The 20,735-nt window shown below is 47.0% G+C and overlaps 1 protein-coding gene across 2 annotated transcripts in view; it reads left to right on the top strand.

The window, feature by feature from the left end:
* slc45a4a (solute carrier family 45 member 4a) overlaps positions 1-20,735 on the top strand; it is a 40,146-nt gene that overhangs the window by 10,979 nt on the left and 8,432 nt on the right. Inside the window, exons 3-4 of one of the 2 annotated variants that reach the window (XM_076012291.1) lie at positions 4,303-5,676; positions 19,165-19,353. In XM_076012291.1, the coding sequence (XP_075868406.1) occupies positions 5,352-5,676; positions 19,165-19,353 (514 nt within the window). In that variant the 5' untranslated portion in view covers positions 4,303-5,351. Of the gene's footprint in view, positions 1-4,302; positions 5,677-17,793; positions 18,428-19,164; positions 19,354-20,735 lie in introns of those variants that run through there. The other variant, XM_076012292.1, reaches the window with a different exon arrangement.

Genomic DNA, 20,735 nt, shown 5'->3' with positions numbered 1-20,735 from the left:
AATAAAACTTTATTTGCTTTCTTGTCGAGGCTCACACAACTAGCATGGACTCTTTGCATTTCTTGGTTCCACATTGTGAACTGCTGAGGTTGTTCTTGCACTGGCTCATGTGCAGCGTCCTGAGTTCCTCTTGACAATCATACTGGTGAGGAAGTGAATGTCCCACAACTTTGTATGTGCATTCTTTCCGTATTTTTCTCACATGAATTCTTTGTGAAGTAGGTTAACCCTTGACAGGCGAGGAAGCGTGCGTGGTGACTCTTTTGACTCTGATTTGTGAAGTTTTACCCTTATTACACAATGCAGATAATCCGTCTTTGACACTCAAGCGTTTCACTGAGGGCCATGTGAAGGGTTAAACCACCTGGGCTGCACGTTCATCCATCCATGCTACCGCTGCGTTCAGGACGTGTTTGTCTAGTTTAATGGCAACCAGTTTGGCCACAGAGTGTGGCGCAAGGACCTACTTCTTTTGTCGCTCAGTTGCACAACAGCATTGTTTGCCATGCATCCACAATGCGCCACCACGGGACAACTTCTTTAATTGCTGTTGTGTGTCAGCGGGTGCACGAGAGCCAGCGGGAGGCCGAATGGATTCTGAGCTCGTGTTCCCGCCGTGCTCATGTTCAAAACACAAACAAAGTCATGCGTGCGTGCGCCTATCTTCGGCGCATCTTTCTGATCAGATAGCGATCGGCGCTTTGTGTGTCCCCCATCCCCGCCCCGAGATTTACAGATGCAGGCCAGCCGGTCACCCAATAGAGAGTCGCGTCGACAAACAAGGCGCCGTTTACTCGTCTTTTTATCCCAAAAGCCTTTGAGCCGCGGCACGCACATTCGCGTCACGTGTGACACACTTTTGCAGGTAACAAGAGCAACGGCGCCTTCAAAAGCATTGAACCTTTCAAAGTAACCTGTCTCTGTCTGGAGTATTTGTTTACAAAGTAAACAAGTCGTGGTTAAAAGGTTCACTGAGGTGGAGTGATGTGTCGCAGCCTGGCAACATACATACAAATATACATATATATCTATTTTGTTATCCTTGCCCTCCCCTGTCCCCCAGCAAAAGGATCATGTGACTGCACTGGGGGAGATTAGCGGCTCTTGAAGTAACCTGTTTGTTAAGATGAAGGATCAGGGCGCCGCCAAAAGTGTACATCACCGTGTCAAAGTATGTCCTTAAAGTATGTCATTAAAGGGACAATGAAATAAAAGAAAACATTGCGTAAGTTGCGAGTCATGATTTTTGACGTCTGCCTCCCTGTTGTCCTTGATTCGGTCACCGTCCAAACACACACAAGGTCGAACCACGCGTCGTGTTGAGCTGGAGGCTGTAAACAGTGGGCTAAATATGCTGTTTTCTTCAGATATTTTGTTGTTGTTTTCTGGGGAGTTAGGGGGTTATAAATGCAGGGCTGCTCTGCTTCATCATTTAAAATAGGTTTGATGTGGAACCTTCTTCAGGTATGTCATTCAAGCATCAAGCATGTAGGAAAAGAAACTGAGCCACCGCAGTTTACAAGAGTGAAGAAGTTAACTGCTTTGAAAAAAATGAAAGTGATGCTAAATATGACACAGACTTTTCATTGGGTTCCTTGGATGTGGGTCTCGGCTACTGCAGCTGTTGTTGTTTTTGTCGTGCTTTCCTGCTTTTGTTTTGAGTTTTTTTGTGGGTCTTGGTTTTCACCACTGGAGGCAGTGCCCTCTCATTTAGACAAACTGCATCTTACAATGAACATATTTTTAATCTATTGAGGGGCTCTCTCACTCTGTGTGTGTGTGTGTGTGTGTGTGTGTGTGTGTGTGTGTGTGTGTGTGTGTGTGTGTGTGTGTGTGTGTGTGTGTGTGTGTGTGTGTGTGTGGGGGCTGTTACATAATCTGCTGCAGTGTGCTGAGGTCGGGTGGGGAGTGTTGGTGCTGTGTGCATAAAATATTCATGACTGTCTTGAGTGCAGCATGAATGTTAATGCAGACATGTGAGAGTTGGTGAAGATGGACGGACGGACGGACGGACGGACGGATGGCGGAAGAGTAGCAGTTTAATCCTAAAATCTATCCATCTGTCTGTCTGTCCGTCTCTCCTTCTACTCCCCACCTGTTCACACCCTCCTCGCTCCCTTCCCTCCTCGTCCTCTCCTCTCCCCTTCGTCCCTCCTCTCCTTATTGACTCCCCCTCCACCCCCCATTTTGTCCCAAGAGGCTTGACGAGGGTCTTAGCACCGCTGCGATGTGTGCGCGCCGTTCACGTGGCAAGCATTAGTGTGTGTTGGGTGTGACCAAAACGTGCCTTCATCGCGGGGGTATAATCCAGCGGGACCCCGTCGCGCGCAAAAAAACCCACTGAGCCGAACGTCGGCGCCGTGTGATGTTTTTTTTTTTCTCGGCTTCCTCCTCAGGAGGGCGGGTGCAGCCAGCAGAAAAAACTTTTAACATCCTTCCTTTATCCTTCTGCTTCTTTGTTGTTTGACTGGACTGTCGGCATATCTCTCGTATCGTCTGACACGTGTGCACTCACACACTGACACACACACACACACACACACACAGGCCTTCTGTGTTAGTGATTTTGTAGGGTCCACTCTCAAATACTGTCCGAGTGTGTGTTGGGATGAATCATGTGCTCCGACGAAATCACAACTCTTTTCATAAAGGCTTGTGTGTGTGTGTGTGTGTGTGTGTGTGTGTGTGTGTGTGTGTGTGTGTGTGTGTGTGTGTGTGTGTGTGTGTGTGTGTGTGTGTGTGTGTGTGTGTGTGTGTGTGTGTGTGTGAGAGAGAGACAGAGAGAGAGAGAGAGAGGTCAACATCTTCTTCGGGGGAAACATGGCTGCTTCTGATGTTTGCAAAAAAAAAAAAAAAAGAAAATTAGAAAAATGTCAGTCAATATTAAATAGGTGCCACTGCAGCACGTAATTCAAGTGAGAGGCTCCATTTTTAGAATTCAGAATCGACATTTTCAACTGTTGATGGAGGTTGGCGGGGGCATTTTCTAATCCACGTAACCGCTCTAGGGTTTCACAGAAGGAACTAGTGGGTGATGTATTGGACTGGTTAGTGCCATATTTGTTTTAACCAGAATCCCCAGAATCTGGACCGGAGCCGTGTTCAGGTCAGGTGACCTTTCCGAGGCTTCCGAGGTTGCTGTCGTCGTAGTGGAGAAAAAATGGATAAATTTAATGGCCCCATTTGGAGACTTTGGCTTCGGGCAGCTTGGACAACACAACACGAGCACTACAAACACGTGTTCCGCTGTTGTTCATCTGTTGTTTTGTCCCACTTGAGCACGCAGCCAACATAGGCTCCCATTGTATCACCAGCGATGGGAGGAATTCTTTCATTCGCTGTGTGAAACTCCAGAACGGTTACGTGGATTTAGAAAATCTTCCCCCCAGTGCCTCCTTTGACATAGTGGTGTGTGATAAATGGGGGGACAAACTGTCCCTTTGAAAGGGCAGAAAAATATTTTAAAGATGTTTCACAGGGACACTCGATTTTGCAGGATATGCGTAAGCCGTTAAGCCCCTCCCCTGCCATGCCCATCACCACCACCACTTAGAAAGCTGTGGTGTCATTTGATTAGGTTTGTCAGTCGAGGTTTCCTTTCACTTTCTGACAAGTGTGACTTAACATCATCAATACAACTTTTGATTAAAAGAAGACCGAGAAGGAAAACAAGAGGAACTAACTAACTTTGTCTTTCAGTTTGGGATCAATAAAGTAAATCTGTCTATCTATCAATCTATCGACTTCTGACTTTAAGAGCAACGCTAATAAATATTTTCAAACCTTCCTTTTCACGGTAGTTTCATTTCAGTGGAAATCCAAGACAGCCGTTTCCCATCTGTTCTGTGCAAGCAGACACGGCAGGAAATTTGAATAAAGTGCATCTAGAAACACACTCTGTGGTGTGTGGGGGAAATTAAAAAAACAAAAACAAAACGCATGTAAAAAGGTTGTGGCCGGCAGTGGAAGCTCTGCAAGCTCGGCAGCTCGACCCTCCGCTCACAGAAAACGCCAACCAAACACAGCTGGCGATGAAACGATGCATCAAAGCCACCGCAGACACTGTGCGTCCTTCTGTGGATGTTCAGCAGCGTCTCGCACATGTGAAGCAGCTTCCTGCCCCTCCAGGGTGCATTTTTCTCCTGCTGCGTCTTCCTAACGAGCTCAGCCGATCCGTCTGACGGTTGAGTTCCCACATCTAACTCTGTGTTTTTCTCCTTTTCTCTCCTCCAACCCTCGACCTCGGCGGTTGGCCGTACCTGCGTCCCGATGGTGGTCCTTCCTGCCGCTACGCACGCCCAGATTGATCAGCCAATCGATGGGGATTACCAGAGGAGCACCGCCCACCTGTGCCGCGTGCCCAACTCCTTCTTCGACACCTCCCTCTTCTCTTTCCACCCTCCCTGACGGCCCCTTCACTGGCCCCGCCCACTACACCATCCAGCCCTCCGTCCTGCCCTCTATACACAAAATGACTCTGGAACTCACCGAGTGGTCTTCTATATGGATTTTCACTGCTTATAATAGACAGTAAGCAGAAAGGGAGGGCGCAATACACGACCCTTCAATGACAAAAAAGCCATAAACACCCACACACACACACACACACACACACACACACACACACACACACACACACACACCCTCATTCATACATACATACATACACACACAGAGACAAGACACACACACATGCATCATTCACGTACATCAAGCACAAGAAGCAAATGCACGGAGTCACTCTTGGAATGTACATCCCACTCTTCCTGGCAAAATTCATCTTCTTCCGTGTTTGTTTTTTTTCTTCTCCAGAATTTTTCAGCATGACTTTTTTTGGAAAGCAGATTTTATGAGGTTTTTCTTTTTTTCTTTTTGACTCTGGGAGGAGAACAAACAGCAGGATTAAAACGTCTTAAAGGTGCAGGGTTTTTTTTTTCCCTGGAACAGTGTGTTTAGAGGACAAAGTGCTGGCAGAATTTTTTCTCAAGTAGTATTTCTTTTTTTATTTTAGCAGGAACAAAGTTGTCATTTTTTTCCCCAGTTCATAACTTACAGGCTGGGACGCTACGTTTTGTATATATATATTTTTATGACAGTCATAACGGCTTAACTATTCTTCAAAAGCAGTGAGAAAAAATAAGCTAATCCAGCAAGTGGGTACCACGGGTTACACTATCTGGTTTGTAAAGATTGTACTTTAAGCTACTTCCAGGAAGTAAATACTAGTTCAACTGCAACTACAAGTACCTCCATACATGTAGTTTCTGCGACAGCAGGGAAGCACTTTTTTTTCCATCTCAAATTTATTATTATTACTATTGTTTTTATTTTAAATTCTCCCCACTGCGTGCATGCGCTCCGCCATGCCACCTCAGAACACAGAGGCTGACGCCATGCAGGTGGGATCTGTGGTGGGCGGGGTCAAGGCCAAGAACTGCTCGCCGCTGGGCGGCGACGAAGAGAAAGGGGGCGCCGCAGGCGAGACGGATGGATCGGGAAGCGGCGGCGCCGGCAGCAGAAGAGGAGCAGGAAGGGGAGTGGAGGAGTCGGCCAGCGTGGGCTCCGTGGAGGGCATCCCGCTCAAGCGCTGGTTGATGCACGGCGCCGTCATGTTCGGCCGCGAGTTCTGCTACGCCATGGAGACGGCGCTGGTGACGCCGGTGCTGCTTCAGATCGGTGAGTCCGTCAAACGAGAAACTTTCCACTGGTTGCACAGTCCAGTATTTTCAAATTAAAGGGTTGAATACGATGCTACTCCCAGCCGTGTGTTCTCATACACGTCCAAAACGTGGAGAACTCAGGTTCTGGAAATGTAGCTTTACAGATACATATGATGCATTATAGGGATAGTTGACCCCAATATTCACCCCCATGGTTCAGGGATGCAATGCTAGTTCCCGCCATTTGTTCTCGTGCACTCCCAAAACACAGAGAAGAACACACGGCTCAGCCTCTGGAAATAGGTTCGCAAACACGTGTGACGCATTAAAGGGAAAGTTCACCCAAAAATCAGCATCTGTTCTGATTGAGACGTTAGTTACTACGCAAAACAGGTTCAGAAAATGCGTTCTTTGGCGAGCAATAAAGTGATAGTTGACTTAAAATAGAAAGTGACCCAACAAAGCTGCGTTTCCATGACCCCTTGAATTGCGCGAAACCGAAATATCGCAATAAAAACTGGTAATGGAAACGCCTAAACTCAAATATGGATAAAAGGTTTTGACGCTCTCATGAGGTGGTTTTTCAGACGTATCCATATAGAGGTATATCGCACAAGTGTCATGGAAACACTTTTTTAGCATTTATGCGTCAGTGGATGTGACGTTGGGGTCACGTGACCGGTTGACTTCAAGTGAAAATGGCGCATTATGTTTGGACGGAGGAAGAGACAGGAATTTTTTTTCTAAGTTAACGTAATTCTGGTAAATCTCGCGGGACAACATTTTACAATAATCACGGCTTGTGCGCTTCACACCTTCATCGTGCTTCGTTTTCGCTCCAGCTGTCCACCGCTAAATATTTGACCCTCACTTGTTCAGCTTCCCACGACTACACGGTTACACGGCGGGGCTCAGCGGTCGAAGGAACGTACAGGAGAGCGGCTGGCACAGGTCTGCAGCAGCGCAGGGTGAGATCTGCTCTCACAACAGGCCTGAGACAGTGTGTGAAAGTTTGCAATCAGCGTGGAGCCGCACTACAGGACAGCAACAAAAACAAGAGGCAGTGTAGCGTAGCCTAGCTGGAGTCCTTCCGTCTGCGACTGAGTGACTTGTTATGTCCAGCAGCATCAGCTGCCCTGTGCTTTTTCTGCGCGTGTTATTTGTGATGACTGAGCGTTTTCCTTGTTTATCGACTTGTAAGACGAGTATGCGCGCGGTAACGTCGCGGCAGAAAATACCTAAGTGGAAAACAGCGCGGCGCATGACCGCATCCCTGGACAGCTGTCCGACAAAAAAAAAGAAAAGAAAAGACAAGTGACACAGCAACAGTCGCCCGGTTTGTCCTGTTGTGTCTTGCCATTTGAGAAGACACCTTGGCTGCTGGATACATCCCCCCACCCCCTGCTGAACTTCTCTGGAGCCTTCCGGAGATTAGCTAGCTTGCACACACACACACACACACACACACACACACACACACACACACACACACACACACACACACACACACACGCGCGCGGACGCAGATTGCGCGCTGCCGCAGAGCGTTCACGTTCATCTGCACCGTGCGTCATCGTCACATTTCTCCCCCCATGAGTCTCGAGTACACCGGAGCCCCCGAGAGAGGAGCGAGGGAAGGACATGGAGGAGAGGAGCGAGGGAAGGACATGGAGGAGAGGAGTCAGGGAAGAGCAGCAGAAGTGCGGCGAGAGGAGGAGATAAAAGGCGAAAATAGCCGTAACCTTGTTTGGGTTTTTTTTGCAATGCAAAGTCACTCCTCCCATGCAACCCTCGCTGCCTCCTGGGCTTCTTGCTTCCCGTTGCCTCTAAACCCTTCCCCCTCCCTCCCTCACTCCTGCCCCCTCAGTGTGTGTGTGTCTGAGTGTGTGTGCACGCGCACAATCTCCTCGCTTACATAAGCGGGGCTGCGTGAGTGGCAGGTTGCTCTGCGGCCACCGTGACTCCTGGCTGCCTCACACAGGATGAGCCGCCGCGGGGAAGTGGCCTTTGAGACGGCACCACTTCTAATTTTCTCCCCCCTTCAAAAGAACATTCGCTGAGATGGACCTAATCCTCCCCCGAGTTTGCAGGATTCCGGCGGAGAGGTGCTGCAAGGTTCCGCAAATCAGGGTGATTGCAATGATTTATAAAAGAAAGACAACCAAAAGTGGAGGGTGTCTCCCAGAGTGCACCTGCGAGCCGAGGCGGATGTATCAGTCGCTCCCCTGCTCCATTTTCAGCAGCGACTTTAATGTCCTAACCTATTTTTCGTAGATTATCAGGCGTCCACGGTTCTTTTTCTGAGGCACAGCTGCCCGCAGATAATCTCTCTGAAATGGATAAATTCAGATCCAACCGCAATTTCTGCGTGTCGTTGTGATTAATCTCCGCTATCAAGGGGCCCCGCTAGCTTAGTTTAGCAGCTAGTGTGCAGTCTGACCTCCCAGTCAGTCGGACGGATTTACCTTCTGTTTGAATTTATATAACGCAGGCCCACGCTAATTAGATGGCGGACGTCCAAAAACCCGCTGCAGCTCTCGAGACGCCCTTAATGAAATGAAATGGTTTGTTTTTAGATGAAAACATCTGATAAGATTGACGCTGTGTCATTGCTTAAAACAAGGATATTACTCAGCCAAATACATTATAATGTTCAACAACGGTTGACGCCAACTCTCTTTGCCATTTCTGTCTTCAAACATCCTGCATTATATTCCTGCTCAGCTTTTGTTTCGGTCTTTTCCTTTTTATTGCAGATTCCACTTTGCAAACTTGACATTTCTGGCCAATCGCATACACGTATCCTGCATCAGGCTTTTTTATTTCCACTGACGCTGCGTCAAATGCAGTCGCTGGCCGCTAACACTGATGAGGTGTTTTGGTGCCCAACCTTGACATCACAAAGGGATGATTTTTACAACTGAGTGTTTTTAACACATGTTCTTTAAAAATATGGTGGAAGTCAAAGATGGGCTTTTGCCATTTCTGAGGAGATCACTGACACAGATTAAAATCAGGACCTTTAACAAAATGTTTGTCTTTCTGTCTTTAAATATATGTGTGCATGTGTGTGTATATATATATATATATATATATATATATATATATATATATATATATATATATATATATATATATATATATATAAATATATATATATATATATATATATATATATATATATGTGTGTATATAGTATATATAAATATAAATAAACTGTGCCACTGGATCTTTATATTCATAGATAAAAATACAACATAAAAATAAAACAGATAAAAAAAAAAAACATCTCTGCACGGCTTTTCCCAGCTTTGTTTTGTGTTGTTGTTTCTTGTGGATTGCGGTGGCCGTGAGACAAATAGATTGGAGTGGCATGAAAACAAACTGCCTTCCAACTCTGTTGGGCACTCGTCCAACTTGTGGGATAACAAAATATCGATTGAGCCCCCCTCCTGCGCCCCATCCCCTGGTCCCCACACCACAACCACCTCTTTCCATCCATGAGGCTCATGCTTCATACACACTGGAGACTGATTGTGGCTGCTCGGAATAAGCTGGTAAGCTGGTTGCTTGGCTTGCCATGAGGGAGACCATTGTGTATGTGTGTGTGTGCGCGTGTGTGTGTGTGTGTGTGTGTGTGTGTGTGTGTGTGTGTGTGTGTGTGTGTGTGTGTGTGTGTGTGTGTGTGTGTCGGGGGATGGGAAGGTCCGTGTGTGTGTGTGTGTGTGTGTGTGTGTGTGTATGTGTGTACAGCAGACACACTGTGGTCAAAGGAGTCCATATTTACACAAAACCCAGGCAAAGGAAGCGTCTGCCTTACAAGGTCCTGCTTCTGTCTGGCAGCTGTCTGTCTTCAACACAAGCTTCCAAAATGGCTCTGCAGTGCAGGAAAAGAAAAAAAGTAAACAAAACCAGTTCTGTAGATAAAGGCAAATGGTAACCCAAGTTGTAAAACCCAGTCCTGTTTTTCCCGTTTGGTTTGTAAAGTTTTGTTCTTCTTCTCTTGAATCTGTTTAGGCTCACGGCCAATTTTTTTTTCCTGAGTCAGAGTATCACCTAATGACTCAGCGCGGCTAAAAATACAGACGTGAGGGTGGGAGGGAATGACGCGGGTGGAGCCTAAGCCCTCTGAGACGAGGAAAGATTGATAATATATTTGAAATGAAAGAGTATTCAAGGGAGAGTGGATGGCGGAGGTGATAGTGAGTGCAGACGGAGTCTTGGTAAAGAGGCTGGCTGGTTGCGTAACGGCAGCCTGTTTCAGTAGGGAGCTCAGAGTGACTCGGAGGCGACTCTTAAATCATCACGCCGCTCCTTCAGGCGTGCAAGCGAGAGACTGAAGGTGAAGGACAGTCAGGATTTCCAACATGTGAATCCATGACCAGATCAGTCAGTGTGCTTGTCTGTGTGAAAGGATGGGTCATGTTTTTATATATGACCCAAGTCGGTACCCAAGTGTTCGTTGTTTATTTTATTTATTTGCATTTTCTTATATTGATTCATTAGTAGTTGTCTCAAAGAAGAAAGAAAAAAAAGTTCAATGTGTTCGACCTTGACTCCACAACAACGACTGCACTGTGATGTTTTTGTCCCCTGTCTATTGGGGGTAAAAATGGGCTTAATGTTTATCTCCCTAATTACTTTGTTTAATCTCAGTTAGCTTCTCTGACTCACTTTAGTAGCTGCGCCGCCGATGTGCCGTCTTGTCCGAGCCAGAGACCTCATCTCCGTGACGCCCTTATCCGTTTTTTTGGAGAGCGTTGTGGCTTTACTTAAAGAGATTAGCTCAATCTGACGGGATATTTCCTCCCGTCCATTCAGGTTCCGTGTCTGAAGGGGCCCTCGGCTCACTTCATCAAGTTCCTCGACCTTCACTTAATTCAATTTCTCAGGCTAAATAGCCCCCAAATGAGTCGCACTGCGGCACTGGGTGGACGCAGAGGGAACGATTCCGCCCCACTGGAAACAGGTTCCTCATGTCTGCTGGCTGACTTAATAAGATCTGTGCTAGTTTGAACCTCCAGCTCAACTTACCTGAGTGCTTTGTGCTGCATTTTTCGTGTTTTAATTTTACTCACTATTATACTTCTTTTTATTTTAAATGGCCACTTCTCCCATTCCCTTCGCTACTTTTGAATCAGCAGCGGCTAACGTAAGCTAGCTTGTCAGTGACATCACAACACTTCCGCTACTTCCCATGTTGAGGGTGTCACACCCTCAACATGGGAAGTAGTAGTAGTAGTTTGTGCACCTGTTCATCCGAAATGTTAAGCATTGACTGCAAAGCGAGCTAATTCCTCGCCCCTCTGTACTGGCAGCTAGCGTCCCTCGCTCATTGTGCGCTCCGTGAGCTTGATCTCGCACCGCGCTCACTAGCAGGCCAGGTAATCTGATCCACCGAGACTGTGATCCTATCATGTTGGCCGGTCTAAGCGGGCAGGTGACCTCACCGCAGCTAATCACCTTAATCTGACCCAGTCATGAGTGTTATTTATCAGATGAAGGACGCAGGAGACAGCTAAGAGGGGAAAATAATAACAAGTAAAACACACACACACACAAAAATGAAACGACCCAGCGTGCGATTGATGTGGGATGCGGCGCTGGAGCAGGAAATTAGAAGAGTACGTAATCCGTCTCCCAGGCCAGTTTGGCTGAACTTGGTGCCATTACAATTTTTCCGCACCGTCGCTTTATTTTTATTCCATACACTTTCTGCCCGTCTCCCTGCAGTGGGTGAGAGTGAGCCACCGGTCTGGTCAGTTATTTAAGGCCCTCCTATTTATAACCCTTTTACGTAATAGCTGCACTGAGTTCTTTTATTCCTTTACAGCACCGCCGCTTGCACTTCGCTGTGGATAAATGTCTTCTTTTTTTTTTTTTTCAAGCGTTACCAGCTGACGTAACCGCTGCCGGTACATGGTGGCGGTGGTGGCGGTGGTCCCGAAATGCCACCAGGTCAGAAATGCGTGACAGGGTTACAGTCATGCCACTGCAATAAGTGCAGAGTCAGTTGGCACGTTGTTGATGTCACTTTTCTTTTTTGTCCGTGGGAGGGGGTGTGGGGGGGTGCTCTGAGTACGTTTGCCACTATTAATGTCAGGAATGTGAGGAATGCAAGGCTGAATTATGTGTGTGTGTGTGTGTGTTATCTGTTTGTCAGCACATTACTCTCACACACCCTCCTGCATGAAGCCATGAAGGCATCAAAAACAACAATGAGCTCAGGTGATGACGGCCGACAAAGAAAGATCAGGGAAAGCAGTTTTTGCTTTGGAAAAAAAAGCCAGCTAACATTTTTGCTTCATATTGTAAGAGTCGGATATTTGCTCCTGTTTACAACAGTGTGATTGTGTACTGAAACAAACAGTCAGTCATAGTATGGAGCTCTGGTCACATGTCCAAGACTCACGTGGCCTCCAGAAGGCCAGTGTTCCGGTCTGCATGCATATGTTTTATTCAAAGGAGCTGTATGTGTGATGAATGAACTCATTAGACTCGAGGACAAATATGCGGCGCTGCTGTGCATCATGACACGAGTAGAAAGTGACGTCACAGCGCCCTCTGTGTGGGCAGTTTGCCCAATAAACAACGAATGAAGTGCACCTGCTCCGTGCTTTGCCGGAAAACAAGACTGAAAACGAGAGAACTGAAAGCTAGACAACAAAAACACCAAGAGGGTCTTGAGGCGGCAGGACAAGTGCAGGGAGACAGTTTGTTTTGGCATACAAGCGCCGCAAAAACTATGACCTCTAGTGGTGAAATGCTATTACATAATATCCCTTTAGTCATGATAGGAGGCTGAAAGTACATTAATCTACAAATCACTTTCAAACGCCCCTACTGCTCTGATTATCGGGAAATAAATTCCAGATGTTGGCTGTATTCTCGGGAACTCTATAAATAACCTTTCAAAAATAAAATCCAGAACACGCAACCGCTGAATGTGGAAACCTCTCTGCCCCGATGTATTTGTTTTTCCATTCTATTTCACATCCTCTCATTTTTTTGCAAATAAAGATAAATAGCAGTCGTTGAGAGGCGTGGCCAATAGACGGCCTCGGGCCCTTTTGAAGGAGAAGAAGAAAAATACGTTGCAGTAAACAAAACAAAAACAAAAAAACAAAACAAAAACCTGACCAAACTGCTCCACTGCAACCTCGAACGCACCATGCTACTAACAGTTTTCTGCCGACCTGATTGGCTCTATTGACTGTCCCCGCGGAGCAGAGAGGGCGGTCAGAGGCGTCCACTGGGTCCCGCCTTCCCCCTGTCACTCACACGTGGTCGCACATTTGTGCAGCCTGCAAATGCTGGAGGCATTAAAGATGGAAAAATAGAATAAATGCATGCGGCTGCTGCTGCGGCTGCTGCTGCTGCAGTGTGGTGAGGTTGGGTTTTTTTCCTCAACTTTCTGCGTTCCTGCGTCTCAAATCTGCGGCTCCCTCAGTCTGACTCCCTGTCTGTAGGAGGTAGGGCACTTCACTGCAGCAGTGTTACGTAACTGCTGACGAGAGACTCTTTCTATGTGTGCATGTGTTTGCGTGTGTTCGTCTTTTCACACCTCTTTATCCCGCTGTTGGAATGGTGCTGCTCTTATTTCTCTGGAAGCACAAACTCCTACCAGAGGCGCGGTCTGTGTTGAACCAGACGAGTCGACGGCTCTGAAAACTGGTTTCCTCTCAGACTCCCAGACACTCGTCTGATTTTGTGTGTGTGTGTGTGTGTGTGTGTGTGTGTGTGTGTGTGTGTGTGTGTGTGTGTGTGTGTGTGTGTGTGTGTGTGTGTGTGTGTGTGTGCGCGTGCGGCGCGCAGACCGCAGCTCTGCTGTCGGACCTCAGAGTTGTTAATAGTGGTTCCCTGAGGGATGACTCAAGGAGAATTCCTTTCTCACCTCTGCAGAAACCCATAAAAGAATTACTGGGATTTTTTTTATTCAGATCTTTATTATTTTTTTTAATACACATCAGACTCCAGTGGATTTAGCCTCGTGTTAGCAGCCCTGCTGCTAAAACAAAGACACTTTGTCGGACTTTGCACACTTCAAAACACCTTGCAAGTTGATACCACTGACATAGGAGAGGTATCAGGTCCCCTTGTGACATCACGCAGGGCTTATTTTACTGTTTTGTGGCACAGATGAAGGATGGACTTTTCTCATGTCTTATTCCAGACACACACACACACACACACACACACACACACACACACACACACACGCACACAACTTTGTCATTGATGCCTGCCCCCTCCATTGCCGATTGGAAGCATGAAATGACTCACTCCTCTCACTCTCCTCACTCTCCTTTCTCTCCTTCTCTCCATTCCCCCAGTAGCCCTGATAGACAGAATCACTTATCAGAGTTCCTCAGCGAAGTCGGCACATTTGGTTTCGCGACGTGATGTTTTTTCGCTGCATTCACAGAAGCAAACAAACCTTTTACTGACATGTGACTTTGTGTCCTGATGACATCATGAACCTTCAGATTAAAGGCCTCAGAGTAAAAACTAAGCCAGGGGATCTGTTAGGGTTGAATAATGTGCTCCTAAATTATATTTAAAACATTTTTTATGGTGGAACATTTTTCATTACTCGTCCTAACAACATTACTCAAAACTAATCACCTTAATCAAAACTGAAGAAGGTTGATGATGTAACTTTGCAGACCAGATCAGGAGAATTTCTTTTTAAAGAAAGGAAACAACAGAACATTTTTTATCTGAGGAGAACGACGGTGAATTTATGTTTTTTACGCTGACATTATCATCAGGACGCAGCGAGGAAGTTGACCTTGAGGAATCCTGGGAACTCGCCCGCAAATATTTGACTTAAAGGGTCAAGTTAAAGGGGCAGTACACCACCGCCATGTGTGCAGACAGAGGCCTCGTGAATGATATTGTGCTAGTTCAGCCAGTAGTATGGATATTGGACATTTCTGACAGTCAAGGCGGTGACACAGACCCTCCCCTTGTGATGGATTCATTCTGAGGGAAGAACCAGAAGAGCGACAAACAGAGATTTGTCGCCCCCAACGAGCCCGAAGGCTTCGGCGTTGGCACGGAAACCCACGAGCAGATTCCAATCAATAATGAAGCGTGCGTGTAAATATTTCAGATCTGCTCCTGAACTCCATCTGCGACTGTTCTCCCCCACCTCCCGGACCGCTGCACCTGACTCTGCTCACCAGTTTTGTTTATTCAAAAACACCTGCTTCCTCCCTTCCTCCCTTCCTCTCTCTCTCTCTCTCTCTCTCTCTTTCACTCTCACCCTCTTTCCTTCCTCTGCACTTTCTCCCCTCGTGACCTCTGCCCTCCACTACGCTCTCCCATTTTCACACTGTTTCTCCTGCGGTTGTTGCTTCTTTTTTTTTTCTTTGCAGGGAACGCTCCTCATTTTTTCCTCCTTGCTTTCTCACGCCAGCGCAGGATACGAGCGGATTGTTTTGTGGGAATGGGGATAAGGAGAATGGAGGGTGCGGGGGTAGAGTTGCACTGGTCAGATTGTGCAGAGGAGGATTTCAGTGGCGGAGAGAGAAAAGGGAAGACAGGTTGTGAGACACGAGTAAGGACCAGCGGGAGGTTTTATTTACTGTTACTGTTTGTTTAAAGTCCAAACTTTAAATGAACATTAGTAGAACCTGTGGTTCTATCAACATTGTTACTTAATGGCGTGAAAAAACAACTACCTGCGTTGAAAAAGGGTATTTGAATAATTTTTTGAATAACACTGTTTTGTTTTGGCGCCAGCAAACACGGGAACAACAAAGTCCCAGTATGCAGTGATCACAAACATCTGGACGGACGGTGCACCTTCCCCAACAACAGAGGACACATTTACAGCGAGGCGGCCGCCGCTGTTTCTACCCAGAGGTCATGTGGCCTGAGATAAGCCCTCCCCCCTCGCCGCCTGCACGCGTCTCTCCTCTGCTTGCATGTGCCTGACGGCCGCTGCCGTCCCGCCGAGCTCCTTTGCGCTAACAACGAGTCGAATTGTCGGCCCAGATTTACCGCTCGGCCTCGAGGGTTGAGGAGCAGCAGAATGAAGCCGGAGCTCAGGCTCCTCTTTGATGGAGAGAACAGTCGGCGCGTGTCGCCGGTTCGGAACGTTCAGTCCCCAGCGGGTGCCGCCGGTTCGGAACGTTCAGAACTCAGGAATCAAACGGCTGCATTGTTGGCCGCCAACCCAGAGTTTCTCTAATGATCCAGTCGTTTTTCTGCTGCTCCGAACAATGAGATTTTTCTTTTATTTGTGTGTGTGTGTGTGTGTACACACTGTATCGACCAGCGGAGCTGATATTTCCCTCCCACCATCAGTCACCTGTCAGGTGAATGAATACACTGTCAGCATTCCTTCATCCCTTCCCGTTCTCTCCTCTCCCTCCTCCCTCCTTCGCCCTGCCACCCCCTGCCTCTCGCCCACATGCAATCACACACACACACACAAACACTCACTTTTTTCCTTCTTTGATCCTGATCCTTTCTCACACTACTCCTCCTCTTCCTCCTCTCCTGTTTCCTCCCTCCGTCCATCTTGCCGCAACTCATTTCTTTTGCTTTTTCTCTCCGAAATACTTCCTGCTCTCTCAGTATTGTTCCGTATGTGTGTGTGTGAGTGTGTGTGTGTGTGTTCTCTGTGGGAACATATCCGTGTGTATGTGTGTGTTCTCTGTGGGAACATAGCTGTGTGTATGTGTGTGTATTTTATTTTGGGAAGGTGAGATTGTGTAAGTGTGTGGGAACAGAGACTGGTCTTTATTTACCCGGTGTTGACTGGGAGTGTTTTTGTGTGTGTGTGTGTGTGTGTGTGTGTGTGTGTGTGTGTGTGTGAGGGGACTGTTTACGAGCAATGTTTCCTGTTTTGATGTTGACAAACCTACAGACAGACTGATTTGTGTCTGCCGCCACGACGACTCGTATTGTGTGTGTGTGTGTGTGTGTGTGTGTGTGTGTGTGTGTGTGTGTGTGTGTGTGTGTGTGTGTGTGTGTGTGTGTGTGTGCGAGTGGGAGAAAGGCAAGAGAAACAAAGCTTTCCTCAGTTTCCACAAAACCCCACGACAGGAAGTGCCGTGTGAATGACACGGCCATATTAGGAGGCGACAGGAAGTGAAGGTGATGGAGCCGACACGGTGACAGGGTTCCCAAGACCTGGTCACCGCTGTGACGGGCCACGCGCAAACATACAGGGGGGCAGCGACGCGATCCGCCACGGTGTCAGCGGAGGTCAGCGCCGTGTCGCCGAAACGCAAAGTGCGCAAAAACAAAATGGGGCTGAGAATTGATGGACGGGGGCGGAAGCTGCAGAAGGAAGAAAGAATATACATCCGTTACTCACCACTTAATTTCCCATTTGGTTATCGTCCCAGTAGCGCCACCCAGGCTGTGTTGTGATGCACGTCGGCTCTATTTTGAGCGACCTCGACATCGTCAGTGTGCGTAGGTCAGGTGGCCCCCGAGCAGGAAATTAAGCCTTGTGCGCAGGATCCGGTTCTTTACTTTCAACATACAACACAATGCATGACGCCCGGAGGTAAAAATACAGACACACAATTTCGATCCTCTAACATTTTCATTGAAATTTATATCGATTGCATAACGGCGGTGACCGACTGCAGTGCTATTATTGAAAAATGACACTTAATTCTGAGGACTGCAGCGCCGTGTTTTCCCCAAACACACTCCTGAGCTCGGCGCAGGGGTTGGCGGACGCCCGAGTCTCCTGAGTCACGCTGCACCATTAATGGAGGTGCAGACATCCTTCGCAGGCTCTCCGTGATGGGATAGGATGACTCTCAGCTCTTGATTCGGCTCATTGAAAAGCCCTTTGTGAGAATTGCTAAAATGCAATTTTGAATTAAAAGCACCTCTTGATCCCGCTGATTCTATTAGCTGCCGCTGACATCACCGTTGCGGCTCCGCTGTCACTCATTAAGTCTTAAATCACCTGCCTCGATGCTGCGTAGCTGCATCCACACACTGTCAACTTTGACACGAGCCGTTTTTGTGAAATTCCATCCTGCCTTTAAATGCAGCTTCACTCTGTAGCGTCATGATGCAGGAGGCACTTTGAATAGATGCTAAAAATGTTTAAAATTTGCAGATTCAATGTGTGTGGTGGAATTTTTTTGTTTGTTTGTTTTATTTTGCCATCTCAGTTGTTTCATCGATCCTTTATCAGTTGGTGCCAAAGTGCAAACATAATGGAGATGAACAGAGATGAAACTCACTTCTGCGTCGTGCGCCCTTCGCGGATTAATGTGGTCGTCCTAAATGGCGCTTAATGCGATTGGCCTCTCCGTCAGTGGGCGGCACCTGGACAGGACCGATGACAAAAGGTCTGATTTGATTATGTGACACTCAGCTGACTCCACTTAGCCGCCTCCTTCTCCTCCTCTTCCTTCTCCTCCTCATCCTTTCTGTCCTGTCAGCAGCTATTAAAGGCATCGTTAAGGACCAAAAGAAAACGACTCCCTTGTTTTGCTCTCATTTTCCAATAACGGGTTTGAATTTCAGAGAAGCCACATCGTTTACACACAAGATATGAGTCACATTTCCTCTTGTTTGTCCACCGTTGTATGCGTCCACCGGCAGCTCTGAGGTTGTCTCGGGTGTGAGCGGGGAACCTGCATCACCCCTGGGTGTCAGAGCTGGTCAGCAGCTGGGTTTGGTTGCTGGTGATGTCGGGGCGTGTCGCTGAATTATATGCGGTTTTGCAAGGTGTTGTCGGCTCCCTCTCATGGCGACGGAATGTGCGAGAAGGACAACGCCAGGTGTGTCTCCGCAATGTACTTTTCCATTCCTGAAACGATCATCTTTTGTTGTCTGCGGCAATCTGTTTCTCAGCTGTGGAGGCTCGTCAGAACAAAACATTCCTGAGTAATAAAGTCACAAGTCTGAGTTTCAGAGGGTTTTCCGAGGAAAGATAGAAGGGAAGAAAATGTGAAAAACATTGTTTTTAGGCCTACTCTCTTTCCTCACATTCACTGTCTGTTTTTTTTGGCTTTGTTATGTTTTATTTTGTTGTGTGCAATCTTTCAAGTTGTCAGAAATTCCAGGGGAAAAGCAAAGAAACTGATGACGCATCTGCCTGTCTATTGCTGGTAGCCACTGTGCAAGGTTGTAATAAGCTATCCCCCCAAAAATTATTTGTGTTGAGCAAAGTTTTTTTTCTGCTGATACATGATGCATCTCCACTTTGCTGATCTGGATTAAAATGTCTTTAGTTTTACCAAAATATCTATTATACTAGGGTTTGGGGGGGGATAGACTCCAGCAGACCCCCGCAACCCTGAGTTCAGTAAGTGGGTATTGAAAATGGATGGATGGATGGATGGATGGATGGATGGATATTAGGGTTTGGGCTGGGATGAGTGTGTCTTTGACCGCTGTGGCATTACTTGCACCCCCTTGTGGACAACACCTGAACCTGACGCTCAGAGGTGCTTGTTTGTCTGGTCTTCACATCCGTCCTGATCACCGCTGTGTCTCTTTGTGTGTGCCTGCACAGGTCTTCCCGAGCAGTACTACAGCCTGACGTGGTTCCTCAGTCCCGTCCTCGGCCTCATGTTCACCCCCCTGATCGGCTCGGCCAGCGACCGCTGCACCCTGCGCTGGGGCAGGAGGAGGCCCTTCATCCTGGCCCTCTGCATCGGCACGCTGCTCGGAGTGGCGCTGTTTCTCAACGGCTCGCTGATAGGTGAGGCGTGCGCAGTGTGTGTTGCGTGTGTCAGTGTCAAACCATAAAACACAATTATTCCTTTAAAAAAAAAAAAAGAAAAAGCGATAAGATTATTCAGAGAGAACACGTTCAGCTAGAATTCAAGATATTTCAATCACTGCCTTGACGTAAAGTTTATATGTTCATGTGCTTTTTATAGATTAATGCATTCATAAAACACCACAGTCCAATAGCTGGTCTAATATGTAATGTATACAAGTCAGAAACAGAAAACAATTATTTATGTTTGGCAGGTGCATCCTCTGTTGTCATGTAGTTTTGGTGGGTTTATGCCGTACTTGTGTGGTGGAATAACTGGGAAGAAGCCGATCAATAATTGCATAAGAGCGCTACCAAAAGGTCTTTCCTCCTGTAATTGGTGTAATTAGTTTCATAATAGACTCTATCAAGCTGTTAGTTCCATACCAAATAGGTTTGTAAATGGCCAAAAAGGAAAATTTTAAACTTTAAAATAATATAAAAAGTTTAAGATTTTAAGAAATATAAAAATATAAAATAAAAATATATAAAGATAAAAAAAATAGGTGTAATCATAGGAAAAGAAATACATTCTGTTTGATAATAATAACACAGTAGTGCATCTCAAACTCGCAGCTTGCCTGCCACGACAGTGTGTGTAATTTAAAGTTACAGTCAGCCGATCGTCATCATTATTCCACCTCCAGTGGGATTGGAACCCCTTTGGCTTTGCCTCTACCCATAATGCACCTGTTCCGTGGAGTACACAGATGAGGGCACATTCCCTCCCTGGATTAGCCGAGCATCGTTTTGCCCTTCAGCTTTTCTCACCGGCCGCCGAGGGTCGTGTGACACCTTGCCCGACCCCCGGCTCATTACGTCACTAGCACGTCCCTCCGAGGACGCATTTATCTAATCACAGCCATCGACCACCGTTCGGTCATGCCACGGCGGTATTGATCGCTGGCTTCATGCAGACCTACACAGGATCCTGCGTGAGGTTTGTGGAACGGGACCGGGATGTGGCTTCCACTGGGAAAAGGAAGGAAAAGGAATAGAAAACGGTCTCTGACGCTAATGCGGCTACTGCGCCTCCCAAATATTAATATAATAGTATATTATTAATATACTATTAATATACCAGCCTGCATGAATAGGACAGAGTGGAAGGGCATTTCACAAGGAAGCATGAGTAATCATAAAAGCGGAAGCTGTTTGTGTTGGTTTCTCACCGCCGTTCATTCAGTGTAAATTTACGGTCCGCGCTGTTACGAGCCATTCTTCTGCTCGAGTGCTCAGCATCCAGGTCATCCAGGGCTTTTTGAGGTGTGTGTATTGTGTGTGTTTATGCACCGCAAACAGTGACCGCGTGAGAAATGTAT

Source organism: Nelusetta ayraudi, unplaced genomic scaffold, assembly GCF_046127955.1.
Source record: "Nelusetta ayraudi isolate G7.1 ecotype Tasmania unplaced genomic scaffold, CSIRO-AGI_Nayr_v1 ptg000135l, whole genome shotgun sequence".
Lineage (NCBI taxonomy): Eukaryota > Metazoa > Chordata > Actinopteri > Tetraodontiformes > Monacanthidae > Nelusetta > Nelusetta ayraudi.
This window is presented reverse-complemented; position numbering and strand designations above follow the sequence as displayed.